The sequence below is a fragment of the Ranitomeya variabilis genome, chromosome 5, assembly GCF_051348905.1.
Source record: "Ranitomeya variabilis isolate aRanVar5 chromosome 5, aRanVar5.hap1, whole genome shotgun sequence".
NCBI lineage: Eukaryota > Metazoa > Chordata > Amphibia > Anura > Dendrobatidae > Ranitomeya > Ranitomeya variabilis.
This window is the reverse complement of record NC_135236.1, coordinates 664,889,478-664,915,639: the sequence shown is the minus strand read 5'-3', so window position 1 is coordinate 664,915,639 and position 26,162 is coordinate 664,889,478. Positions and strand designations below refer to the sequence as shown.

General features: G+C 40.9%; 1 protein-coding gene across 3 annotated transcripts in view; it reads left to right on the top strand.

Annotated features, from left to right (window-relative positions):
* Positions 1-23,683, top strand: part of SMC1B (structural maintenance of chromosomes 1B) — a 49,836-nt gene extending 26,153 nt beyond the window's left edge. Inside the window, exons 12-25 of one of the 3 annotated variants that reach the window (XM_077266630.1) lie at positions 1,963-2,109; positions 2,195-2,320; positions 4,828-4,944; positions 5,177-5,283; positions 12,431-12,572; positions 14,676-14,821; positions 14,949-15,102; positions 15,301-15,399; positions 16,428-16,584; positions 19,211-19,365; positions 20,710-20,861; positions 22,760-22,829; positions 23,053-23,163; positions 23,355-23,683. In XM_077266630.1, coding sequence (XP_077122745.1) covers positions 1,963-2,109; positions 2,195-2,320; positions 4,828-4,944; positions 5,177-5,283; positions 12,431-12,572; positions 14,676-14,821; positions 14,949-15,102; positions 15,301-15,399; positions 16,428-16,584; positions 19,211-19,365; positions 20,710-20,861; positions 22,760-22,829; positions 23,053-23,163; positions 23,355-23,441 — 1,770 coding nt within the window. In that variant the 3' untranslated portion in view covers positions 23,442-23,683. Of the gene's footprint in view, positions 1-1,962; positions 2,110-2,182; positions 2,321-4,827; positions 4,945-5,176; positions 5,284-12,430; positions 12,573-14,675; positions 14,822-14,948; positions 15,103-15,300; positions 15,400-16,427; positions 16,585-19,210; positions 19,366-20,709; positions 20,862-22,759; positions 22,830-23,052; positions 23,164-23,354 lie in introns of those variants that run through there. The other 2 variants (XM_077266629.1, XM_077266631.1) reach the window with 2 other exon arrangements.
* The last annotated feature ends 2,479 nt before the right edge of the window (positions 23,684-26,162 follow it).

Sequence of the window (26,162 nt, the reverse complement as noted above, 5' to 3'; positions counted from 1 at the left end):
TGTGTCGACTGCTGAGAAGCAACAAATTGTGGAGTATTTAGGTCAAGGCATGACTACAATCAACATTGCCAAGACACTTCATTGTGATCATCGCACAATCAAGAAGTATGTAGCTGATTCCCAGAACACACATGTGCGTGCTGATAAGGAAAAATTGAGGACTCTTTCCAACAGGCAATTGCGTAAGGTTAAAAGAGCAGCTGCAAAAATGCCTTGTCATAGCAGCAGACAAGTTTTTGAAGCTGCTGGTGCCTCCAGCGTCCCCAGAACAACAAGATGCAGGGTCCTTCAGAGGTTTGCAGCTGTGCGTAAGCCATCCTGTCGACCACCTCTATCCACTGCACACAAGCAGAAACGGCTCCAGTGGGCCAAACGATACATGAAGACTGACTTCCAAACTGTTTTGTTCACCGATGAGTGCCGTGCAACGCTCGATGGTCCAGATGGATAGAGTGGAGGATGGCTGGTTGATGGACACCCCATGAAAACACGGCTAAGGCGCCAACAAGGAGGAGGTGGAGTAATGTTTTGGGCTGGAATCATGGGGAGAGATTGTCGTCCCCTTTATGATCCCTGAAAGGGTAAAGATGAACTCCACAATCTATGTGGAATTTCTAAAACAACACTTCCTGCCATGGTTCAAGAGGAAGAACTGTGCTTTCCACAGCAAGATCATTTTCATGCATGATAATGCACCGTCTCATGCTGCAAAAAACACATCTGCATCTCTGGCTGCTATGGGCATAAAAGAGGACAAACATATGGTGTGGTCACCATCTTCCCCTGACCTCAACCCCATTGAGAACCTCTGGAGCATCATCAAAAGGAGTGTCTATGATGGTGGGAGGCAGTTCACATCTAAGCAACAGCTCTGGGAGGGTATTCTGTCCACATGCAAAACAATTGAAGCAGAAACCATCCAAAAACTGACAAATTCAATGGACGAGAGAGTTCAGAAGCTTCTTTCGAACAAGGGGTCCTATGTGCAAATGTAACATCACCTAGAATAAAGTTTTCACTTGAAAACTGTTTGATTTCATTTTGTAATAAGCTGATAATGCTTATAACTTCACAATTGACCATTTTTTTGTTCAAAATAAAAAAAAAAGGTTAAAAACTCTGCGTGCGTAATAATTTGGAACATGCATTTTGAGTGTTTATTTTTTTAAAAAAGATTCTGTTTTCATAGGCAGCTTGTTCCAAAACATTGCAATTATACTAGAATAGTAGATGACTGGAAAATAACAATGACTGCAATTCAGATAGGTAATTTAGAGAAAATAGGAGGAAATATTATTTGCATAATAATTTGGAACACAGTGTGTGTGTGTGTGTGTGTGTGTGTATATGTATATATGTATATATATATATATATATATATATATATATATATATATATATATATATATATATATATATATATATATATATATATATATATATATATATATATATACTGACTTTATTTTTCAGACTATGAGACGCACCTAGGTGTTAGAGGAAGAAAGTAGAAAAAAAATGTGGTCAATTGTGCACTAATATCCCCCATGCTGATAGATAGATAGATATATGTGTATGTATCTCCTCTATCCGGGTATAAATGACCCCCTAATCACCATCCTTGTATGCGTGGCCCCCATCCTTGTATACATTGTCACATTGTCCCCTCATCCCCATCCTGGTCTCTATCGTATATATACTTATTTTTTTGGGAAAAAAAACGGGGCCTAAAGAGCCTTTTTTCTCTGTCACTCCCGAGTTCTAAAAAATAAAGATTTAATAAGAACTTTATATTAAAGGTACCCAATCAACTTCATTTCTTGAACTAGTGACCAGGGATCCCTGTTTCCTCAATTTCCTGTTTTTCCTCTTTGTCATGTATTGATATGAAATAATCCCAAAAATCACAAAAGAAGAGAAAGCTGTAATGCAGTTTCATGTATGTGGGGTTTATCTTTCCAGACCGTTTCTCTGGATGGAACTTTATTCATGAAATCCGGGGTTATTTCCGGAGGTTCAAGCGATTTGCGATTTAAAGCAAAACGTTGGGACGAAAAAGAGATAAATGAGTTAAAAGAGAAGAAAGATTGCCTGATGAGTGAGCTGAAGGTATGGTATAAAGTTTTTCCTCCTTTTGTCTCTGTATTTATTGCTTTGATTGTTTGTTTGTATTTTAACTTAGGAACTAATGAAGATAAAGAGGAAGGAGAGCGACCTAAAACAGCTTCAGGCTCAGTTACAGGGAACCCAGACTCGTCTTAAGTATTCCCAAAGCGAGCTCGAAGTCATTATGAAGAAACAACTCGTGAACTGCTTTGCAGTAATAAAACACTATTACACGTTTCATCTGCTTTTGTGTATAATAACGATAAAGTATTTTTTTCTTGCTGTGTTTATTGGGGGGGGACAGAAGACCATGGGGTGACTCTTGATACCATGCAGCTGCGGGCAAATGTTAGCTCCTTCTCTACAAGCTATAACCCTCCTACAGCCACTGAACTAATAAGCGTGTTCACAAGAAATAAGGAGAAGCCAAGTGATGGTTGTTGATGGTTGGACTGAAAAAAAGGCATGCAGATGAAGAAATTCTGTTTCCTCTTCTGTATAGTTGGAAGAATAAGGGTTTTCCTAAAAGCAGTGTCTGGGGACAGATAAGCCAACCAGCTCTCTGCGGCGTGAGAACATTGCGACTAGGAGAAGCAACCAAAGCTCAACGTGTGCCCTGAAGAGTAGACGCCCACCCAAAGCAGCTCCTACCTGAGGAGCAGACACTTGTGTTGCATCATCCTCCATAGAAAATGTGTAAGGACTTGCTTTTGCAAAAATAGCCTTACAAATCCTGATCTGTTGAACGATTGGAGCTTTAGACGCCGTCTAGGTGACGAGAAGAGAGCCTAAACGGTGAAACAAGGATGTTTCAGGCTTCCAGATTAAGCAAAAGGCATTTTCTTGGATGGGAAGGAGATGGGGGAAAAACTTGACTTCTTCATAAGGACTGAAGATATAGGGGGAAAGCTCTACATGGAGAGTGGCAGTGAAAAAAATAAAAGGTGACTACGAACCTGGATGTTGTAAAATAGCCACCCAAAAAAGGGAAGGGATGGCCACTAAAACGACAACCTTTCTGTAAGAAGCCAAAGAAGAGGCAAATACATGGCCATGGTAGAGTGTTTCTTCATGGGAGAAAACTGTCTGGTTTGTTTGATAAAGGTTAATAAAAGAAGACTGGAGAAGGTCCTTCCTTACTCCACGAGGAAATTAAGGATACCAATGTGGAGAGACATTTTTGTACTTGAAAATGGGCAATTCTAAATGTTGGTGGAAGACTAAGGCAATTCTAGCAATCAACATCCATTTGCAGAGCCAAAAAATCCCATATCTGGACCTCTAACTGGGAAAGTTGGGATTGAATTGCAATCGAAAACTAAGTCTAGGTTCTCCACCAGATGCAAGACTGGTAAATTAAGGAACTTCTCTCTTGAATCCTGACTGTTTCTCCTGAGGGAGTCTGATATCAGTGTGTTCACTACCAAGATGTGGACTCCGGGAAGAGCCCCACTATGGAAAGCGACTTATCTGGTTGACACATCGATGCTGAGCTGTGGGTCCCAACTTTGATGGTTCACAACTCCTTTGGCCGACTCTCCAGATATGATGTCCGTCTCATAGTAGAGACAAATAATTCATCCATGGATTCAGAATATTAGTTGGAAATACCTGTGCAAGAGTATAAAAGACAGCAAAGCAGAGCAGGATTCAGAGTCTTCATTGGAGTGCGTGATATATAGTCAAAAGGATGAGATGATACTATGAGGCTGGAGATAGATCTCAGTGGGCTACAGCTGCCTGTAGAAGGGGGCGGGTGTGAAGAAGAGAGCAAGGGATGTGCTGTTCTTGGGAAGAAGGACCTGGTCTAACGTAGCAGAGGATACCATGCCCAACAAGGTTATTTGGGTCGAAAAGAAGAAAAAGACTTACCGTAAGATGATTAGAAGGTTGAAAAGACTTTCAGAATAAGAAAGAACGATCAAGTCGACCAAGTATAATAACAGCAATGGCGCAGACTTCCCTTTGGCAATATGTCATGTCCTAAAGGACATGAGGAGCATTCTCCGGGCTCAAGGAAAGATCCATGAAGTTATGAACTTCAAAGAGGCTGATGGAACTGGCTTATTGGGATGTGGCATCATTGTTCTCCAAAGAGGAAGAAAGTTGCTACGCTTTTCAGAAGTGATCACTATACCACAAGAACTTAAAAATGATCAATGTATATTGGTATCCTGATGGGGAAGGTTTAATCGCAAAGGTGAAAAAGGCTGCAAAATACTGTCAAAAAGAGGTTTCAGGAAGGCCAGGATCTGTATTTATAACTGACCATGTCACAAGGAGTGGGCTCAGCCCGGAAAATAAGGGTATTTTCCAGGAGATCAATCGATGGAGGGAATTTGAGCACCACAACGGAGGACTCTGACCACCTGCGAGGAAGGTTTTGTAAGAGAAGAGACCTTGTGGAAGGCCTCCATTGTGTTGGGAGAGTAATCATTCTCCAGATGAATTCCCAAGGAATGAAGATGGCAGAGGACCCATGGAATTGGCATGGTGCTATACTCGCCATAGTTGTCGTATGCAATCTTCATGTTCTTTTCTTTGGTGTCCCTGGAGTCCTAGTCTACACACCATTGGTGAGACATACTCCCTCAGTTGATCTGACAGTAGAGATGCAAAATCTTTTTGTTTACAAGGCTTGTCATACCTTTGTAGTTCCAGATTGTTTTTTTTTTTATATAATTTAATTTTTCCTCACAGTCTAACAATCTTCCTATGCAGGAAAGATCCAGGCTAGAAAGTGAGTTCTCCAACATGGCATCTCAGATCGCAATGGAAAAGGAGGAGATCGAAAGGAGAAGAATCGAAATAGAGGAAATTCAAGAACAAATGAATAAGGTAGTCTATATGCTGTGCCACGTAATTATATAAGTATCTGTATGAGGACAAGCTTGGTTTTACCTTGTTTGCGGAGGGTCTTCGGGAAGGACAACAAGGGCTCTCTCTATACAGAGGGGAGCACTGGAGGGAACATTTTGGATCAAATGTGTATGTACAAGCTAAAGTGAGAAATGCATATACATTTTCATAATGTGAATGTTGTACGTTCCTATTAACTTTTTTTGTTAAGGTGGAGGATACAGTGTTCAGAACTTTCTGTGAAGAGATTGGTGTGTCTAACATTCGGGATTATGAGGAGGAATATTTAAAACAGCATCAAGAAACTGATAAGAAGAGGTATTTAAAAAAAAAATATATATATATATATATATATATATATTAGCACCTTAAAGGGTTCATGTAGGACTTGGACATCGATCACCTAACTTTAGGACAGATCTCCAATATCAGTTTGACACCTGGTACACCCATCGATAAGCTGTTTTAGGTCTCCCCGCGGGCTGGTGGATGTATATTGTGTAGGTGCCGGTCTCTAGTCTTTGATACTTGGATCACGTGCAATAGAAGCTGAGCTGCATACACAAGAGCGGCCATTATTCTGTTACAGAGCTGTGATGTCCCCGCTCTTTACATTGTGTACTTGCTACTGTTAACTGTGTGGGGTACTGGGTGTCCGACGCACACAATCTCAAGGTTAAGTGATTAATATAATGGTCACAAATAAGTGGTCATACACATTAAAAGAAAGTCACATTAAAAGAAAGTCATCTTTGCCCCACTGATTTTGGCTGTATTAGCTCACCATCTAATGTATTACGATGTCTCTGCGCTTTCCTTTTTCTTTATAGTTGGAAAGAAAGATCGGTCATGTTGGATTTCAGTATACCTGATCCTTTAACATACAGAGTTCATGCCCATGTGGAGTATTGGTGTCAGACGAACATTTCGCCAACAACTAAAATGCATGGCTTTCCTTAGTTGCAGTTGATGCAAGGCAAACCAATTCTCTGCCATCTGTATCATAAATAATTATTTATATAATGCCAATATATATAATTGCCTAAGTATGTAGCAATACAGACACAGAGTGCTATTAACTGTATAAAGTGTATGAGAACATGATGCGAGGAACCTGATTTTGGTTTAACTTATATGAATGGGCCACACAGGGATAATTAGGTTAATGCGTTGAGGCGGTAGGCCAGTCTGAACAACTGCGTTTTTAGGGCACGCTTAAAACTGGGGATTAATCGTATTAACCTGGGTATTGCATTCCAAAGAATCGGCGCAGCACATGTAAAGTCTTGGAGACGGGAGTGGGAGGTTCTGATTACTGAGGATGCTAACCTCTCAGGTCATTAACAGAACGGAGAGCACGGGTAGGGTGGTAGGCTGAGACCAGGGAGGAGATGTAGGGTGGTGCTGAGCCATGGAGCGCTTTGTGAATGAGGGTAATAGTTTTGTACTGGATTCTGGAGTGGATGGGTAACCAGTGTAATGACTGGCACAAGGTAGAGGCATCGGTGTAACGGTTGGTGAGGAATATGATCCTGGCTGCAGCATTCAGGACAGATTGGAGAGGGGAGAGTTTGGAAAGAGGGAGGCCGATTAGTAGAGAGTTACAATAGTCCAGACGAGAATGAATGAGTGAAACAGTAAGTTTTTGCAGAGTCGAAAGTAAGAAAAGGGCGAATTCTAGAAATGTTTTTGAGATGCAGATAAGAAGAGCGAACCAATGATCGGATGTGAGGGGTGAAGGAAAGCTCGGAATCAAATATGACCCCAAGGCAGCGGGCATGTTGCTTGGGAGTAATGGTGGAACCACACACGGAGATGGCAATGTCAGGCAAAGGTAGGTTAGTAGAGGGAGAGAACACGAGGAGTTCAGTATTTGACAGGTTCAGTTTCAGATAGAGGGAGGACATGATGATAAAGACAGCGGTAAGACAATCACTGGTGTTTTCTAAAAAGGCTGGCGTGATAACAGGAGAAGTGTATAATTGGGTGTCATCAGCATAGAGATGGAACTGGAAACCAAATCTACTGATTGTTTGTCCAATAGGGGCAGTATACAAAGAGAAGAGGAGGGGGCCTAGGACTGATCCTTGAGGTATCATGTATTTAATTTTTCTTCTGTCACCCTCCATGACCGCACCTCAGGAGGGGGTTGAAGAACCAGAAATATGAAGAGGTTATAGTCTGCCCCCCATCTCCTCCAGCTCTGTTTTTCCTGTCCCTTTGGGACATGGAGAGATAGGAAATCAAGCTCCAAACCGATGACTGAGTGTTAGTAATGTTCTCTTATACTCGCAGGGCAGCTGAGGGTCATCACCCAGCCTTCTTCCTCATCATATAACTAAGGAGAACTGTGAGTCAAAAAAATTGCCAAAAAGTAATCTTAAATGAATTTTATTAAGAAAATTATGCAAAAAACAATGAAGACATGTACCATAATATGTAAAATCATGTGACAAATCCATGAATACATCAAATAAACCGAAGATCACGGATCAGGACACTGCTGGGTGTGCCAAACATAAATATCTGTACAAAAGTGTGCGACTAATATATTGTCATCAAATATATCCAAATGTGGATAGGCTGTGGCACTTCAACAACAAGATATGACTTGCTCGTTCAATGCCAGTAATGTTGCCACATGCCTGTCAACAGATAAAGTGCAATATACGTGCAAAATAAGTTTAATTACCCATATTAGTGTGGCAGGTCCTGTCCCGGTCTTGGTAAACTACCCCAACGCGCGTTTCGCGTCTGGTGAATCCCGCTTCCTCATCATGCTGCTCCTGTCTCTGGATTCAGAACCTACAATCTTTCAATTAGTTTTTAGCTTTTTGCTTCGGACCACCAAGATTGCCCAGAAAGAGCCTCCTCCTTTCCCCCCCCCCCCCCCCCCGAGATATTGGTGCGGCACAACCTGGACTTGAGACGCTGCGGTCAAGTGACTTCTTGGGCCAAAATCACGTTTGAGCTGGGCAAGATGATGTAGTTTTCGATTGTGTGGGAGGATTGCATTTTCGAGCGTTTGAGCTCTGTTGGCAGTAATAGCGCTCCTACCAGGCTCATGGTTTTTATTTTCTGACCTGCTTATTGCCTGGAGGTTTGGTCAGAAGGAGACTCATAATCACTGATGTATGAAAGCACGCTAAGTCCTGGAGGCTGTCTCTAAAGCTTCCCTGACTGAAGAAACCCTTCAAAGGTAGGACTGATTGTTGAGGCATAGCTCCATCATACCTAAGCTTGAGGGCACGTCATCCCACACTGATCTGCAGACTTAAGCGCGAACCCCCAGATCAGTAAGTGCAACTTTTCTTTATTAACTTTTTCCTTTTATCTTTCTTGGTCATAAGGATTAGGGATAAAATTAAAAAAAAATTGTCATGTGTAACAAAAAAACAATAAAAACTGATGTGTCAGCCATGTTTGGTGTAGTACAACCTTTGTTAATATAGGAAGTCAGAGTTTTAATACATGAGGAGATTTAATCTTCTTTATCCTCCGACTTCCACATCGCCGTCTCCAGGTCTTCTGCCCAAAAAAGAGAAGAATTAGTTTGTGGTTTGCCGATGAGGAATCAATGACGACAACTATTCCGTGAATAGGACAGGATTTCGTTATGGCAACAAGGTGTATTGCCCCATCCGGAAATTTCTCAAGATTTGCACTAATGGACGATAAACAAGTCCAGCATTTTCAGTTTGGATTAGAAATTCCCTCAGCTCCTGGGATATTCGCAAAGGTCATGACCGAGGCTGATGTTAAAGAAGACATAAGCACTGTCCCTTACCTCGGTGATCTTGTTAAAGATTATCTAGAAGGAACCTGATTAATAGTTAAATATCCCCGGCTAGATCATCAATTTTCAATAATCTCAACCTGAAAAGTTTCCACCGCCCTCAAGTCCTTTCTTCTTCCCCAGGAAAGAAGAATGCATTTTTGTTTTTCCAACATATCTTCATTTCAGAAACTGTGACAGGTCTCTTTGAGGACCACCGTGCCTATTCCAGGATCATTGACCGCCTCAGACAAGGCCTTTCCCAATCACCTATTCTGTACGAAAGAGACAAATCTCCGTTCTCTCTTGAAAAGAAAATTTCTTTCACCAGCCACATAAGAATATCCTTTCTTTGGGTAAAAGCATAGAATGTAAAGAACAAAGTAAATTGGCATCAGTTTTCTGTAACAAGTCACTGTCGACTGGAGCTTTGATTCAGAATATATTCGGATAACATGATGACCGCTGCCATTTTAATTAATCTAGGTGACAGAAAACAAAAGGATTCTCGTTCTGTCAGTCATTATATTTTCTTGGGCAGAAACACATTTTCTGACCTTATCAGCCCATCATCTATGTGGCTCAGATAACGTTCAAGTGAATTTCCTGAGGCTAAAAGATTTAGATCTAGGGGTATGCAGCTTAGACATCGAATTTCAGTTAATATCCTGGAGGTGGATCGCTTTGAAACCGAAAGAAATACCTAGATTACTTTCTTATACTCCTAAATTAAAGAGACACTTCATTTGGCGGTAGACACCTTAGCTTCATAAATGGGCTTTCAATCTGGCATATGCATTTTCTCCCATTTTCGCTTCTTCAAAAGATACTACCCAGAGTAAAAGTTGGAGGGTTACTACCCAGAGTAAAAGTTGGAGGGTGTCAAGGTGATTCTCATTGCTTCTCTTTGGCCGAAGAGGGAATGGTTCAGTCTCCTGAACAGCCTTAAGGTAGAGGAACCTTTTCATACTTTTCATACTCCTGTCGCCTCCAGCTCAAAAATATCTCCAGAATCCGCATTTTTCTCAACCTTCAATCTACTAAAATGCTTGTGCATGCCCTCATCATCTCCCGCCTTGACTACTGCAACATCTTTTTTCTGTGGCCTCCCTGCTAACACCCTTGCACTTCTCCATTTCTCCGGATTTGCGGGGGCCAATCCAGCACCTCTACTTCATTGTCATTGAATTATTATCTCACCAATTTCGACGTATGCTTTGGGTCTTTGTCCTTCTGGAACACTGTCGTCCTTTTCATACCCATAGTATTCGAGTGTAAAAAGTAACTCATCTTTATGGATACTTGTCTATAGTTCAGCAATGAGACCACCATCGATCTTGGTCAAGTATTTTGGCTGTGAAACAACCCCATATCATCAGGCTTCCTCCACCGAAATTTTATTTCAATTTCTCAATCCGTTCTCTTCTTTTTTACCCTTGTTTCTTCCAGACCCATTTGCACCCATCAGAGTCTAGTCTATTGACTTTTTTTCATCTCTCCAAATCACTAGATTCCAATTTTCTACTGTCCACTTTTTTGTACTTTTTATTTTTTTACAAACTCGAACCAACGTTTCTTATGATGATATTGAAGTTGAGGCTTCGTCACCTTTTTTCGGGCCACCATGCCAGACTTATGTAACGAGCATCGCTCCGTGCTTGCATGGACGTCTGCGATCTCACTATTACGGAGCTTATGAGCCTCCTCCTCTGCCGTGTTTGTCGCACCAGAAATGATAGACCTTGTGATGAACTGACTTGTTGACTCCGATATTTTGCCTGGACATCCACCTCTTGGCTTTTGAATAAATGGATTGACTTAATTTTGTTTTCTTACATTTTTCATGGCTCACATGATGCGGTTTGGCAATTTTCTTGGCCGAGAGACGACTATTGGTAAGCTGGATGATGCTGTTTCTCTTTTCTTGGGAAATCTTCGTCATGGCTGCTCCTCAATTAGTGACCTTTCACTTGGGAATTAACCTAGCACCACGGAGCTATTAGTGAATGTGAGAACAGGTTGTACTTTGTAGTGAACAGGGAGAAAAAGATTTTTCCACCACCAGGACCAAAACAATAATAATGCAGTGACATGACAAAATCTGCATAACTAATCATATGCTAAATAGTTGCAAGTCAAATTTATGTATGAGGTATCGAAGATGATTGTCTATAAAATGATGGTTGTCTCACGTTAGAAGCAGTAGTGGATGGTGAGCTATGGAGACTGAAAGTCAACAGTTTAAAACAGTTACCCTATTGCTCATCGGTGTAACAAGATTTGGAAGACTTCCGCTTTGTGGGGAGCACACTTCTGGACCCCTTTCATCCTAATTTCTCAAAGGTCTTGGATTTCTTTAAAAAAATGCTTTGAAAAAGGATTTTAGCCTCATGAAAAGTTCAGGTTTCAGCCTTGTGTTCATATTTCGACCAAGATCTGGCCGTCCTTTGCCAATAGTTTGTGCCTTTAAAATTTTCCTTCTAAACTATGGGATGTAAGGATAGACCTTCCGTCAGTTTTGAATCTCTTTCCACTACTAACCTCGATTGTTCTAGAAAGCTGCTTATAGCCATAACCGCTGTTAGAAGAGTGGGAGAAAATCGGGCGATCTCATCTGGAGAACATCACTTACAAGTTCAAGACTAGAGTTGAGCGAATTTTTCAAAATTCTGTTCCGATTACGATCGGTGCCGAATATTGCATTTGCAATATTCGCCGAACGTCAGTGGGAATAGAAATGAACGAATATGTTCGGAATCCATTGTCAAACATAAATTCTGCACAAATAGGGTACCAATATGGCAAATTCAGATTCGGCAACCAATTCCAGACATATTTGCTCAATTCTATTCAAGATGACCAAATCATCTTTACGCATAGATCCTACTTTACTATCCAAAATCATTTCGGAAGTCCACATGTTACCAGAAATCATTTTACCTTTTTGGCCGAATCAATCCAACAAAAAAGAAGAGGAATTTAATTTGTTTTGATGTCCACAAAACAATTCTCCAATATTTAGAAGACCAATATCTCTTCATCCAGTTTTGCTCTTATAAAAAAACAAAAAAGGGGAAAAGATTTCAAGTCTTTCGAGACACTTGGGTCAAAAAGGCCATGTGTGAAGCATTTCGGAAACAAAGACTATGTCCTTCAAAGAAACTCAAGACTCATCCCAACATAACTGTCTTTTTCTGGAACAGAGAAGGTGAATTCTTCCATCAAGGAAAGCTGCCACATGGTCTTCAGTTCACAACTTCTAAAGATCTGTCGTTTTGGGAGGAAAGTCCTCCAAGGTATTGTCCCTCTCGAAGTTTATTATTTGACGTTTCTCCTGTGGTGCGGTCATTGAGGTTGAGTGGAAAAAATAAAACATTCTATCGGTAATTCACTTTCTAGAAACGGCACGCCTTTTCCTTCTTATCTTTTCTATCCTTGATTATATATATAGATATATAGATATATATAATATATAGATTTTTTTTTTTTTATGCATCCGTGTCAGTGTTGATATTTTGGGTTTGCGGGTGGGAGAGGATATGTAACCTCTTAGTGTTTCCTGCCGCTAGGAAGACGTGGAGCCAACCCCATGTGGAGCTGTCGTGGAGGGTTCCTTAAAGCAAAAAATGAATTACCGGTGAGACTAAATTTACTTTCTAATAAATCCAATTTTTTTTTTTTTTTTTTAAGGCTGGAATTTGAAAATCAAGAAACCCGATTAGAGATTCAACTGGGATACGTTCGGGGACAAATGAGGAAAGAGGGGGAGAAGGTGGCGAAGCTGAGGGAAACTTTACATCAGGAAGAAGAAGAAATAAAGAACATGAAGAAGGTACTACAAGTGTCTATGTGGAAACCTCTTACGATACATGACCTCATAGTTCTTGCTTTCAGCTTGGGCTACATGGGCGACAGCAATTCTCCGCAAAGTCTAGTTTCATGTAAATAAAAAAGCCAAGTTGCAGATAAGTTGCATATCGCGTGCGGCTTCCATTGAAATCTATGGCAGGTGTGTTGCGTGCGGTTTATCACAAAAAAAGCCAACGTGTTCGTAAACATTTGCGACTGTCACAGGTCACAAAGACCATAGGAATTCTTTACATCCAACGTGTTACTGCGATTTCAGTGTCGCCATTTAGCCCCAGCCTTAAAGGTGCCGTCTGGTTCACCCACTTCCATTTTGGGAAGGGTTGAAGCACTGAAAACCGATGACAAAAGTTACATCTGAGTAATAATAAAAATAAAAATTGTCCCCATAGGTGGACCCCCGCCCTCTGCCTTCAATCTATTTTAATATTAGCTTTTGCCACATTTATAGCATCTGACTTGCTAATCTTGCTTTGGAAATCACATAAATGGCACCGAAAAAGGGAATGGAAATATAAATTCCCGTTTCCGTCAGAGCCTGGACGTAGCAGGCGCTTTGTCAATATATTTAAGAAAAAAAAAAAGATGTCTGAAAGAAGCCTCTGTTCACTGACGTATAAGACATCTGCTCGGCAAATACTGAACAGTCAGGTTAACGTGCAGTTAGAGGGATATTTCCATCTTCATTATTAGGGTCGGTATGGGGTCCACACAGATCCTACACTCTTTTCTAACAGTGATCACAACTGTTTAACCACTAAAATGCTGCTGTCTCTAACATTAATTTTCCCCATCAATCCCTAACCCAAGACCCAATTTTGGGGTACCATTGGTAGCCAGGATCTATTAAAGATCCCCTCCACCACCATCTTGGTGCTATATGTATTACAATTGATCATACGGTCAGAGGTTTAAGTCAATTAGGGGAAATAAAAACAAAACAAAAACATTTTTTTAAGAGGAATCTTCGCAAAATAATGTAGGGGTTGAGAGCCTAATTCCAGGGATGTGTCCCTTGCTCAGCTGTTTGCTGTAGTTTTGGTACAATCAGGGTTTTATCAGCAGGAGATTCTCTGTAGGACTAGGCGTCTCGTGCCAGACAGTCCAGTTTATCTGAGTAACTCCACCCACATCTCAAACAAGGAAGCAGCCAATCGGATATGTGGGAGGGGTTATACAGCTCTCAGCATTCTCAGCAAACAGGGATTTTATCAATACTGCACCCCAGTAAGTGATATATCACTGGAATCGGGGTCTCTTCCCCAATATCATGCTGCTCTCAAGATTCCACAACAAAAACCTGCTTACAGATTCCCTTTTAAAAAATAATAGAAATAAAAATAAGAAAGTCACGAGTCTCTGAAAATTGCAACATAAACCAATTTTAATTAAAAAAAAAATAAAAATAAAAAAATATATATGTGTATATATACAGTACAGACCAAAAGTTTGAACACACCTTCTCATTTAAAGATTTTTCTGTATTTTCAGGACTATGAAAATTGTACATTTACACTGAAGGCATCAAAACTATGAATTAACACACTTGGAATTATATACTTAACAAAAAAATACAGAAAAATCTTTAAATGAGAAGGTGTCCAATCCAAACTTTTGGTCTGTACTGTGTGTGTGTATGTGTGTGTGTGTATATATATATATATATATATATATATATATATATATATATATATATATATATATATATATATATATATATATATATATATATATATATATATATATATATATATATATATATATAGTATGTATTATGTATATGTATATATATATTATATATATATTATATATATATATATATATATATATATATATATATATATATATATATATATATACTGTATGTATATAATATGATTTACTACAAGGTACTGTATTGCAGCAATCGTGGTGACCTGGAGAATCCTGACACCAGGTCATTATTTCTGCACAATAAATGTAAAAATAATAATCTCTTCCTCCCCGCCATAAGGAATAATGGAGGAACTAAATTTTTTTCTTTCTTTACCATTTCACCTCTACATTAAATTTCTTCTTTTCATTGCAGGAGGAGCAGAGAATCCGCCTCGCAGTGGAAGACGTCTTATCTCAGCAACAGCAGCTGAAGAACCAGCTGTTACTAAAAAAGTCAGAAGTTGGGGATACCCAGAAGTTGGCTGAAGAAGTACGAGTGAAGCTTCTGAGGGAGAACAGGTAGCGATGATAAGGTCTGCGTTATTATTGGGGGTCTCGGAGCTGGCACAACTCTGACCGCGACCTTGTCGTCGCGCTGACTTGTAACTTTATAATCGGTGCTGTGTACGTGTGTTTTTACCCATAGGGAATTGGGCAAGAAACAGAAAGAAACAATGACAATAGAAAGTAAAATGGAACAGAAGAAATTAGAAAGACACAACTTACTCCTGGATTGCAAGGTGCAGGATTTGCAGGTTAATCTCTTGGCCGGCTCCTTGGACGATATCACAGAAGTGGAGGTAATAACGGATAATGAACACTTCTCCTGTCTGTTTTTCACACGTTATATAAATGTGACTATTATCGTTCGCAGCTGAGACGTTCACTTCTCTTTCTAACGTATTGCGATTTTTATTTATTTTTTTTATTTTTTTATCCTTCCCGTATTGTAATTTTTTAATCTGCTAAAATGAAATGGAGGTGTCCGTGTCTTATAGTTGGAGACGGAGAGTGGCAGCACATCAGCCACCGCGGACATCTATGAAAGAGAGCGGAATATTCACATTGATTATAGTGACCTGTCTGACGAGTTAAAGGTATAGTCCTCTTCTTTTACTATTAGACAATGTTACATGTTTTTTTTCCCTCATTTTATTTTTTTATTTAATAACCTGTATTTATTTAAAAAAAAATTTATAACCTTTTATTTCTTTTTGATAATAACTTGTATTTTTTTCCTTTTGTTTTATTTTTTTAATAACCTTCTAGTATAGTGTATATTTTTTTTACCTTATTGTGTATATTGTTAATGAACAACTTTTATTATTGTATATTTTACCTTTTTTTCATTTATTTATTTTTAAGAAGTAAATGGTAAAATTCTAGCCGCCTGCAGTCACCACTAGGGGGAGCTTAGTGCATACTGTTCATATACTGAGTTCAGTAATTAAAAAGAAGCTCTTTATCTCCCCCTAGTGATGGATGGAGGTAAGTGGAAATTTAACATTTATATCTGGGGAAGTGTGATCCCTATAATGATCTCCTTGAAGAAATTAATCCGCACAAAATGTTTGACTTGCTATATGTAGATAAATATAAAGGTGAGTTTGATTTAAAGGGGTTGTTCCTGCTTAAGTAATTCAGCGTCACATAGAAAATAAAATCTATATGCTCCCCTGCCGCAGCCGTGTCAACGCTGCTCTTTTCAGGCATGTGACGTAATGTTGTGTCACAGGACCGCTGCAGTCAATCGGCAGTCGCTGACCGGCTGTAGTTTTCACTATTTCATAAGAAAAGTCCACTCAGAGGGAATATTGATGGGCAGAAGGTGAGTATCCGTTTTTTATTTCCTATTTAATAATTATGGATTGTTTGGTAGTGGATAAACCCTGTTAACTCTTCTTTACAGCAAGTGGTAAGATATCTGTATGAGGGAATGCAAACAAATGACGTCTTTTTAACCATTTTCTCTTTGGGCGTAATAGTACGCCCACGTCCCCCTAACGTTTTTAATTATACCATTTTGGTGCAGATACGATCTTTTGATCGCCAGTTAATGCATTTTAATGCAATGTTGCGTCTACCAAAATAACGCAGTTCTGATGTTTTGACTTTTTTTTTTCAGGAACTAACAACAGAAAATGCAATTTCTGCTGAACTAGTGAGGCTGCGTCAGGAATGTATCGACCACGAGAACAACCTCCTGAAAAAATCTGCCCCAAACTTAAAGGCCATAGAAAGACTTCAGACCATCGTCAACAAGTTTGAAGAAACTGCAGATGGTAAAAACCTGTACAAAATGTAAAAAATTCTTGCCGTTCAGCACCGCTCCTCCAATCTCCCAGACAATCACACAACATGGTCACGTGACAACTTACTCCAATCAGCGGCGGCTGCCAATCCTTCTCAATTCGGAATTAAGAAGGCTGCAGCCAATCATCGGCCACTGATTGTCGGTAGTGGTCACTTGGCATTAAAATAGGGGGATGAACGCAGGAGCGGTGCCGATCCGAGCGTTTTTATTTTCAGTAGTAGACTGAAACCCTTTTAATGGTCAGAACTGGAGACAACTCTGGTCCCAGTCATTTAAAGAGATTTTATGTTTTTTATTAAAAGGTTAAGGCTAAAAAAAGAATAAAAGAAGCAATACTTTGCTCCAGTTGTCTTCACCTGTTTCGAAGTAATGACGTCTGGACCACCGCCGAGGCCACTGATCGGCTGCAGGTTCAGGCGACTGGTGGTGGTCAGGACGTCATTCCTGCCGTTCGATCCAGCAAAGTATGACCTCTCCTATTCTTTTATCAGGATGGTTTCTGATTACTACCTTTTTGGAAAACCTTTTTTTTTAACCATTTAAGCATCGATTGCTGCACACACAGAGAAAACAGGGGGAAGGGGGATAATGTGATGGAGGAGATTTTGACTTCCCTGATAAAGCCCCCTTATCACAGAACTGTCAAAATATTCTCTTGTTATACCCTGTGAAAGCCACAAATGATGCACCGCTCACTAATGTAGTCTGTGGATATATGAAAAAAAAATAAAAATTAAAAGTCCCCTTAAGGGACTAAGTAAAAAAAAAACCAAAACAATAAAAAGGCTTGTCTCACAAAGAAAACATCAAATAGTTCTGGTGTATTTAATTAAAAAAAAAAAACATATACAGGGGGTGAGAAGTTTTGAACGCATCAGCAAATCAGTTCTAAAGGTGCTCTTGACATGAAATTCGCACCAGATGTCGGTAACAACCCATCCAATCCACACAGACAAAGAAATTAAACCATAGATGTCCATAAATTAAGCTTTGTGTAATAATAATAAAAAAAAGTATTAAACACATGAAGAAAGAGAGGTGCTAAAAGACTATGGAAAGTCGTGACACCAGCTGAAGTCAGTAATTAGAAAGCAATCCTGACACTTAATGAAAAATATTGGAAAGTTCAACTGATGTCCTATAAAGAGGCATCTCATTACCAAGGTGCCACACAAGAAACACCTCATGATGGATAACGGGTGAGTTGTCTCGAGACCTTTGCAACCTTATTGTTGAAAAACATACTGATGGCATTGGTTACAGAAGAATTTCTAAACTACTGAAGGTTCCAGTCAGCACTTTTGGGGGCATAAGCCAAAAGTGGAAAATACATCATTTCACTATAAACCTGCCATAACCAGGTGCTCCCTGCAAGATTTCAGACAGAGGAGTGAAAAGACATATCAGAAGAGTTGTCCAAGAGCCAAGGACCACCTGTGGAGAGCTACAGAAAGACCTGCAATCAGCAGGTTCAATGGTTGCAAAGAAACCAATTGGTAATGGAGAGAACCACCATGGCCTGCATGCACGCTCACTACGCAGGTCTCCATTGCTAAACAAATATCATGTTCAAGAGCGATTACAGTTTGCTCAACATTTAGAGAAGCCTGTGAAAAACTGGGAGAATATAGTCAGGTTAGAGGAGAACAAAATTGAACTCTTTGGATGCCATAAAACTCACCATGTTTGGAGGCCAAAAGGCACTGCATATCACCCCAAAATACCATACCTACAGTGAAGTTCGAAGGTGGGAACATCTTGGCGTGGGGCTGATGTTCAGTATACGACACTGGCAAACTGCATATGATTGATGAAAGGATCAATGGATAAATGTACCGAGATATTCTTGATAAAAAATATGCTTCCATCTACCAGAATGATGAAGAAGAAACAAGGGTGGACATTTCTTCAAGACAATGATCCCAAACACACAGCCAAGGAAACTCTCGATTGTTTTAAGAGAAATAAAATAAAGTTACTAGAATGGCCAAGCCAATCACCGGACCTGAATCCAATAGAAAATGTATGTAAGGAACTAAATCTCAGAGATCATAGAAGGAGTTCATGAGACCTTCAGGATATGAAGAGCAACTGTGTGGAAGAATGAGCAAATATCACACCTGAGCAATGCCTGCGACTAGTTTCTCCATACAGGAGGCGGTTCGAAGCTGTCATCACCAACAAAGCCTTTTATACTAAGTAATACATATCGGTAAGCGTGTTCAATACTTTTCCTTGTGTCATTACTGCACATAATTTATGGACATGTATGGATGATTTCTTTGCCCGTGTGGATTGGATGGGTTGTTACCGACATCTGGTGAGAATTTCATGTTCACTAGAACAGGGGTCCCTATTATCTGATGGCGGTAGAAAAACCTGACCTGAGAAAGGAGTAACGTGGGGGTGGGAAAAGGGGCTCTTGTTCTAGTGATTGGTGGGGGTCCAGTAATTATATTATGGGAACCTCGTCCCACCCCTTTAAGCTAAGTTTAAATAAATAGCATAAAAGTGTTGCTTGTGCGATGTGGTCCTGGTGGCGGTCAGACGCTTCCGCTCCTGTGCTCTGACCGTCCGTCTTCTCTCTCCCGTAGCTTTTGAGGCCAGCAGAAAGAAAGCCATTCTGTGTAGGAAGCAGTATGAGCAGGTGAAGCAGAGGAGATATGAGCTATTTAGCCAGTGTTTTGAGCATGTTTCTGTAGCTATCGATGAGATCTACAAGAAGCTCTGCAGAAATGCCAGCGCTCAGGTTTGCGTCATTTACCGCATTCAGTTTCTCATAGAGTAATAATAACTAAGCGTAAAATCAGCCTCACTGAGCGCTCAGATTTCCCCCCGAGGATCCTGGCATCCGGCAGAGTGCTGTACCCCACAGCCAGGAAGGGAGAGCGAGGCCTCGGGGGGGGGGGGGGGGAATGTGAGCGCAGTCAGCAGGACGCAGGCGCGACGTAGTGCAGCTGACAGCGGTGGTATAACACCCCCCTCCGGCACATATGACCGCCTGTTTCCTGCTGACAGCAAGAACTGTGACCATGTTATAATCTCAGAAAAGAATGACATTGTATTCATTGCTAAGAATCCCCCCCCCAAATTATGATCATTTACATGTGCTATACTGTATGTGCTTTCCATTAAAGGGGTACTTCTCTAAAGGTAATGACTGGTGGGGGTCCGACTTTTACGACCCAGAATATTAGAAGGTACATCAGTAACGTAGTTTTGAGTACATTAATGGGGTTTAAGAATTGTTGATCTATGCTTAGGAGATCAGACTGGCGGGGGTCCGACGCCTAGGACCACCACCACCGATCAGCTGTCTGCAGGTCCCACAGCGCCGTACCGTGTAGTGGGCGTTCCTGGTACTGCAGCGACAATCACATTCACTTCAATAGGAGCTGATCTACAGTACCGAGAGCGGCCACTACATGGTATATGGAGCTCTGTAAATCTGATAACAGCTAGTCAGTGGGGGGTCCTTGATCTGGATGTCGGACCCCCCACATATCTTTTCTAAGCATCGATCATCAATATCTAACAACCCCCTTAAAGTGAATGGGGCTGGCTGCATCAGAGGAAAATCAAGAAGGGGACCAGCACTGTGTTCTTGTGCATTTCTGGGGGTCCCATCAGTCATAAAGTGATGACAAGTCCTGACCAAGGTGACACAACCCCCCCCCCCCATCCATCTCCCGTGGCTCTTATACACGTGAAGCCACGTTAGCTGTTAAAGGGGCTGTCTAGGAGTTTGCCATTGAAGGTGCATCCCTACGACAGACCACCAATATCAGATCAGTGGGGGACGGGCCCCTGGGGCTGTGTAATACCAGGCACGGCCACTAGTAAATGTATGGCGCTGTGGCTAGTAAGATATGATCCATTCAAACAGTTGATCTGTAGGGGTCCAGAGAGTCGGACCCCCCACTGATCTGATATCATTACACCTTTGTATGTGACGTAGCTGTGGGTTATTAGTATAGTGGCGGAGATAATTGTGACTTCTCGACAAAATGGGAATCCGTACGGCACGTGGGACGGACGCCGCCCGAGTTCTGCTGATTGCCGAGTGTTAAAGTTCTGCGTTTCATACATTTAGGCCTTTCTGAGTCCTGAAAATCCCGAAGAACCTTACCTGGACGGCATCGGGTACAACTGCGTGGCCCCAGGAAAGCGCTTCATGCCGATGGACAACTTGTCTGGAGGGGAGAAAGCTGTGGCCGCCCTCGCCCTGGTGTTCGCTATTCACAGGTAAAACTGCAGATTTAGGGTATGTTTCCACGTTCAGGAAACGCTGCGTTTTTGACGCTGTGTTTTTCTGCAGCGTCAAAAACGCAGCGTCCAGATGTTACAGCATAGTGGATGGGATTTTATGAAATCCAGACTCCACTATGCGTTAAAAAACGCATGCGTTTTTGCCGCGAAAACGCATGCGTTGTGCGTTTTTTCAAAACGCAGCATGTTGCTACTATGAGCAAAACACGCAGGTACACCGCAGGTGACCTGCCAGTGACCTCAGGTGCAGTTTTGGTCAGGATTTTACTTGCATAAAATCCTGACCAAAGCCTGATGCAATCCTGAACGTGGAAACATACCCGAACTGTCCCAGTAACGGGCAGGGAACATAAGAAACCCATCCGCAAATATCAGATTTTTAACTCCCCTTTTTCCCAGAGCCATAACCTTTTTATTTTTCCATCAATGTGGCCGTATGAGGGCTTGTTTTTTGCAGGATGAGTTGTACTTTTGAACTACACCATTGATTTGATCAAATAATGTACTAGAAAATGGTAAAACAAATTCCAAGTGTGGTGAAATTACAAAATAAAGTGCAATTCCACAATTGTTTTGGGGATTTTTTATTTACCAGCTTCACTGTATAGTAAAACTGACCTGGTAATATGATTTTCCTAGTAATTATGAGTACGTAGACACCAAACATGTATAGGTTCTTCTTTTATATTCAAGTAGTGAAAAAAAATGGCAACATTTTATATGAAAAAAAGTTTTTGCTTGTGTCGCCATTTTCCGAAACCTGTAACGCTTTCATTTTTCCTGATTTTTATTTTTTGTGCAGCGAGTTGAGCTTTTTATTGATACCCTTTTGGGGTAAATATGATGTTTTGATTGCTTATTATTGCATTTTTTACGGCGACCAAAAAAAGTAATTCTAGCGTTTTTGATATTTTTTCTCGTTACGCCGTTTTCCGATCGGATTAATTAATTTATTTTAGATTTTGATAGATTGAATATTTCTGAATGCAGTGATACCAAATATTTTTTATAATTGCTTTATTTTCAGTAGGGGAAAAAGGGGGTGATTGAACTTGTGTTTTATTTTTTCATATTTTTAAAACTATTTTTTGGGGGAAGCTGCGATCATCCGATCAGCTGTGCTACAATACTGGCAATACTACAGCCCTGTTATGTGTAGCAGAAATTGTGATCAATGAATGCCAGATACGGGCCGGCGTTCACAGCAGTATCAAAATGACAGGGACGGGGGTCTTCTGCAGACCCCCAACTGTCATGACAACCCATTGGCTCCCCGCAATCACAAGACAGGGGTGGCGATGCGCAGCCGAAATGATGCGCTTTTGGCTGGTGCCTGTTAAATCCTGCTGTCAGAGATTGCTGTTAACCATTTAAATCCTGCTGTCAGAGATTGACAGCAGGATCTAAATGGTTAACAGCAGTGTCAGTCAGGGTCACTATGTAAATGTCGTGAAGGGGTTAACCTGAAGAAAGGTCCAAGCTAAACACCTGCAAGATGTCATCAAGATTTATCAGGCCAGATCCCTAAAATTAATTGCATGACAAATCAGATCGCCCAAATTTAATCAGACTCTAAACAAGCCCCTACACTTATTTAGACCGCTATCAAACCCCTAAAAGTTTTCAGTTCCCAGCCGAGACCTTTAAAATGAATCAAATCTTAAACTAGACCCCTAAAATACTGTATTTTCAGACCCCAGATTAGGACCTCCGTCCGCTAGTGTGATGGCACCGCCCTAGGGGTCTCACTGTGTATTACATGTTTACATGCAGAGGATTTGGAGCTCTGTGTAAGAAAACCGCCGCTCTGCTACATATATTTTTTTTGGGGGGAAGGGAACAACGAGCGTTGATATTCTCCTTTCCGCTTTCAGCTTCCGCCCTGCACCGTTCTTCGTTTTAGATGAGGTGGATGCGGCTTTGGACAACACCAACATTGGCAAGGTGCGTGAGCGGACATCACAGCGGGTTGGTCAGGCCGGCCATGAGCTGCCACCCCCATATTGTTTATCAGACACGGCACCATCCCTTTAGCAGTGGCCGTGCCTGGTGCTGCAGCCGAGTTAATGGTACTAATCTGCAATTCCAGGCATAGTCACAGTTTCATCAATCCTCCCATCACGTATTGTACCTGTAACGTTACCGACTCTGCTACATCTGCCTGCAGGTTACTCATTACATCAGGGAGCAGTCCAGGGAGCAGTTCCAGATCGTGGTGATTTCCCTAAAAGAGGAGTTTTATTCTAAGGCGGATGCATTAATCGGAGTGTGCACCGTGGTAAGAAGGGAATATTTATACCGAATATTTAGTTTTTTTTTTTTTTTTATAATTTGACTTTTTTTGAGGCTTTGTCACAGCTGCTGCAGAACTTCACAATATACATAACCACATTGTTCGCTTCGGTAGATTTTTCCTCTTTGTGACTTCAACCTTCCAGCTGATCTGTATTATATTTTTTTTTTTCTAAGCATGAAGAATTATCCAGCCAGGTGCTGACTCTGGATCTCACCAAGTTCGAAGACGATGAGGAGGAAGACTCTGAGCAGGGATCATAAGACGGGACACTCCTCTCCTGGCCGGCCAGTTTTCTGCTGCACATTTCCAAGGCTTTGGGACAAATTATCCCACACTGGTTTCTTATTGTTAAGTTACAAAAAAATATTTCTGGGTTTTTTCCCTTTGTTTTATTTCTGTTGATGCAGGGAATGTTTTATTTCTCTTGAGCAAAATTAATTCTATGAGTAGATCATATGTTATCGTTTGTGAAAAAAAAAAATACATGAACAGTTTGACATTATCAGCTCTTTTCTGTTTCACAGAGCGCAAGCTTTCTCCTCTAATAATTGTGTTTCATGAAGAGTCAGAGCTTCTAAATCGTTTGCTTTCTGTAATGATAAAATGTTGTTAACCTCCAGCGGCCACTAGAGGGAGCTCTGTGTACTGTATTGAGTTCAATAGGAGCTTCATGTGCAGTGAGCTCCCTCTAGTGGCAGACCGAATGTATAACGTTTCTGTACGAAAGGGAAGCAGCAGATTTGGCATTCTGTCACCGACAAACGGATCTATAAAGATATATACGATGTCAGGTCTGGAACAATTCAAAGCTATAAAGTAGTGTAAAAAAAATACTGGCTCCAGAGGGATGGCTACATCTCAAAGACATACCATCCAGTGTCAGTAGATGTATGTGACGCTTCATTTTTTTCTGTATGGATGAAATGTAAGTGTTAAAGGGTTTGGAAGTAAGGAAAAAAAAAAGGCTGCTTTCTTCCAAAGTTGTCTGCCACAATCCCTTTTAAGAAATCCTAAAATTAAAAAAAATAAAGTTTGCATCCAGCCCTCAAAAAAAGAGAAATAAAAAAAAAAAAACATTTGTTACTGCTGCGTCTGATCTGATTCTGATCAAAATATAAAATGTCACACCCTACTGTAAATGATGTGAAGAAAAGATATATTATAAAATGATAATTTTTTTAGAATATATTAATATATATTTAGAAAATGGCAATATAAGCCAACATTTTAAGAAATGTTCTAAGCTACTAAAATAATATGTATGCCAGATACAAAGCATTGGCTGTATGCAGGTGTTAAAGGGGAAGTGTTCACTCTTTTTGCCAAGAAAAGCAGGCCCTCGTCTGAAGAAGCCTGTGCATCTTTATAAAAATAGTCCAGTATGGAAATGTCATAAAAAGCCGTGTACAAGGAATGTACAGGAGCCTGGGGCTGTGTTTGTTATCATTAATCCCAGACCTCCAGTCAAGTCTATTAGGCTATGTGCACACGTTGCGGATTTTGCTGCAGATCCGCAGCAGCTTTCCATGCGTTTACAGTACAATGTAAACCTATTGAAAACGCAATCCGCAGTGCCCATACTGCGGAAAAAAACACGCGGAAATGCTGCAGATTACATTCCGCAGCATGTCACTTTGTGCGGATTCCGCTGCGGTTTACACCTGCTCCTCTATAGGAATGTGCAGGTGTAAAACCACAGGTGGAATCTGCACAAAATCTGCATAAAAACCACGGTAAATTGCAGTGTCTTTTACCTGCGGATTTCTAAAATCCGCAGAGCTCCTTTCTACGTGTACACATACCCTTACTCTTTAATTACTCTCCTCTTACCTTCCCTCTGTCAGTTCTTCCTGGCAACCAATCAAGCTGCAGCGTTTAAGACTGGGCACCATCTTTTGTTATACCTAGATCTTCTGGTTATAACAAGTAGTCTCCTATACTCAGGACTCTTATCTACTATATCGGTGGGGATCTGACCACCGAGACCCCACCATTTTGGGGGATCTTGTGTCTTCTTACACAGAGCAGAAGCAGGTCAAATGATTCCCCATTTTCAGGTCCTGGCATTTAGCCGATTACCAGTATGGCCACCACGATAAATTTCAGCCAACTTTACAAAGATCATAAGGGGTACATTTTTGCAGGGTTGCATCTCCCACTCCTGATATATTGTTAGTCCGGCAAAGACTGGTAACGTTACTTGTCACTGGGGTTTATCAATACCTTGCACCCCTTCAGTCCCATGTGGGGGTGGGTCACTGGTTCTCGGTGACCCCAATATTTTCGCTCTGCACCCACCACAAGAACAGATACATTGTCACGTTCCAAAATAAAAGAAATGCAAGAATCTGACCCCAAAACCAGTCTTGCCGCATTCCCTATGCGCTGTTTACCAAGATACCTAGGCCACAGCGACCAGAAATCCACCCCTCAGTTGGGGTCATGTGTCACACTGTGCTGAAATAATTTCTTTATGGAACGGTTGGAAAGTTTATAAAGATTCAATCAATTGCTTGTCAGTATCCCCAACATTAAAGCATTTGAAGGGGAACTCCATAACGAGTTATGGGGAATATAATTATGTATCCTTCTTAGAATCAAGGAGGGGGTTGCAGGATAAAGTAAAAACTCTACATGGGGTAACAACCATGTATGGTTGCAGCAGACATGACGATACATCGTCTACATAGCCACCGTGGGAAAGATTTGGTAATACACACAAGCCTATAGGTGAGGAGGGTCTGCAATGTTTTTTCTTTAGCTCGATGGCTACATTGCCAGAGGATCGCTAAAACATTAAGGGTATGTGTCCACGTTCAGGAAACGCTGCGTGTTTGACGCTGCGCCGAGCCGCAGCGTTAACCCCTTCAAGTCGCGGCCCTTTTTCGTTTTTGTGTTTTCGTTTTTCGCTCCCCTCCTTCCCAGAGCCATAACTTTTTTATTTTTCCGTCAATATGGCCATGTGAGGGCTTATTTTTTGC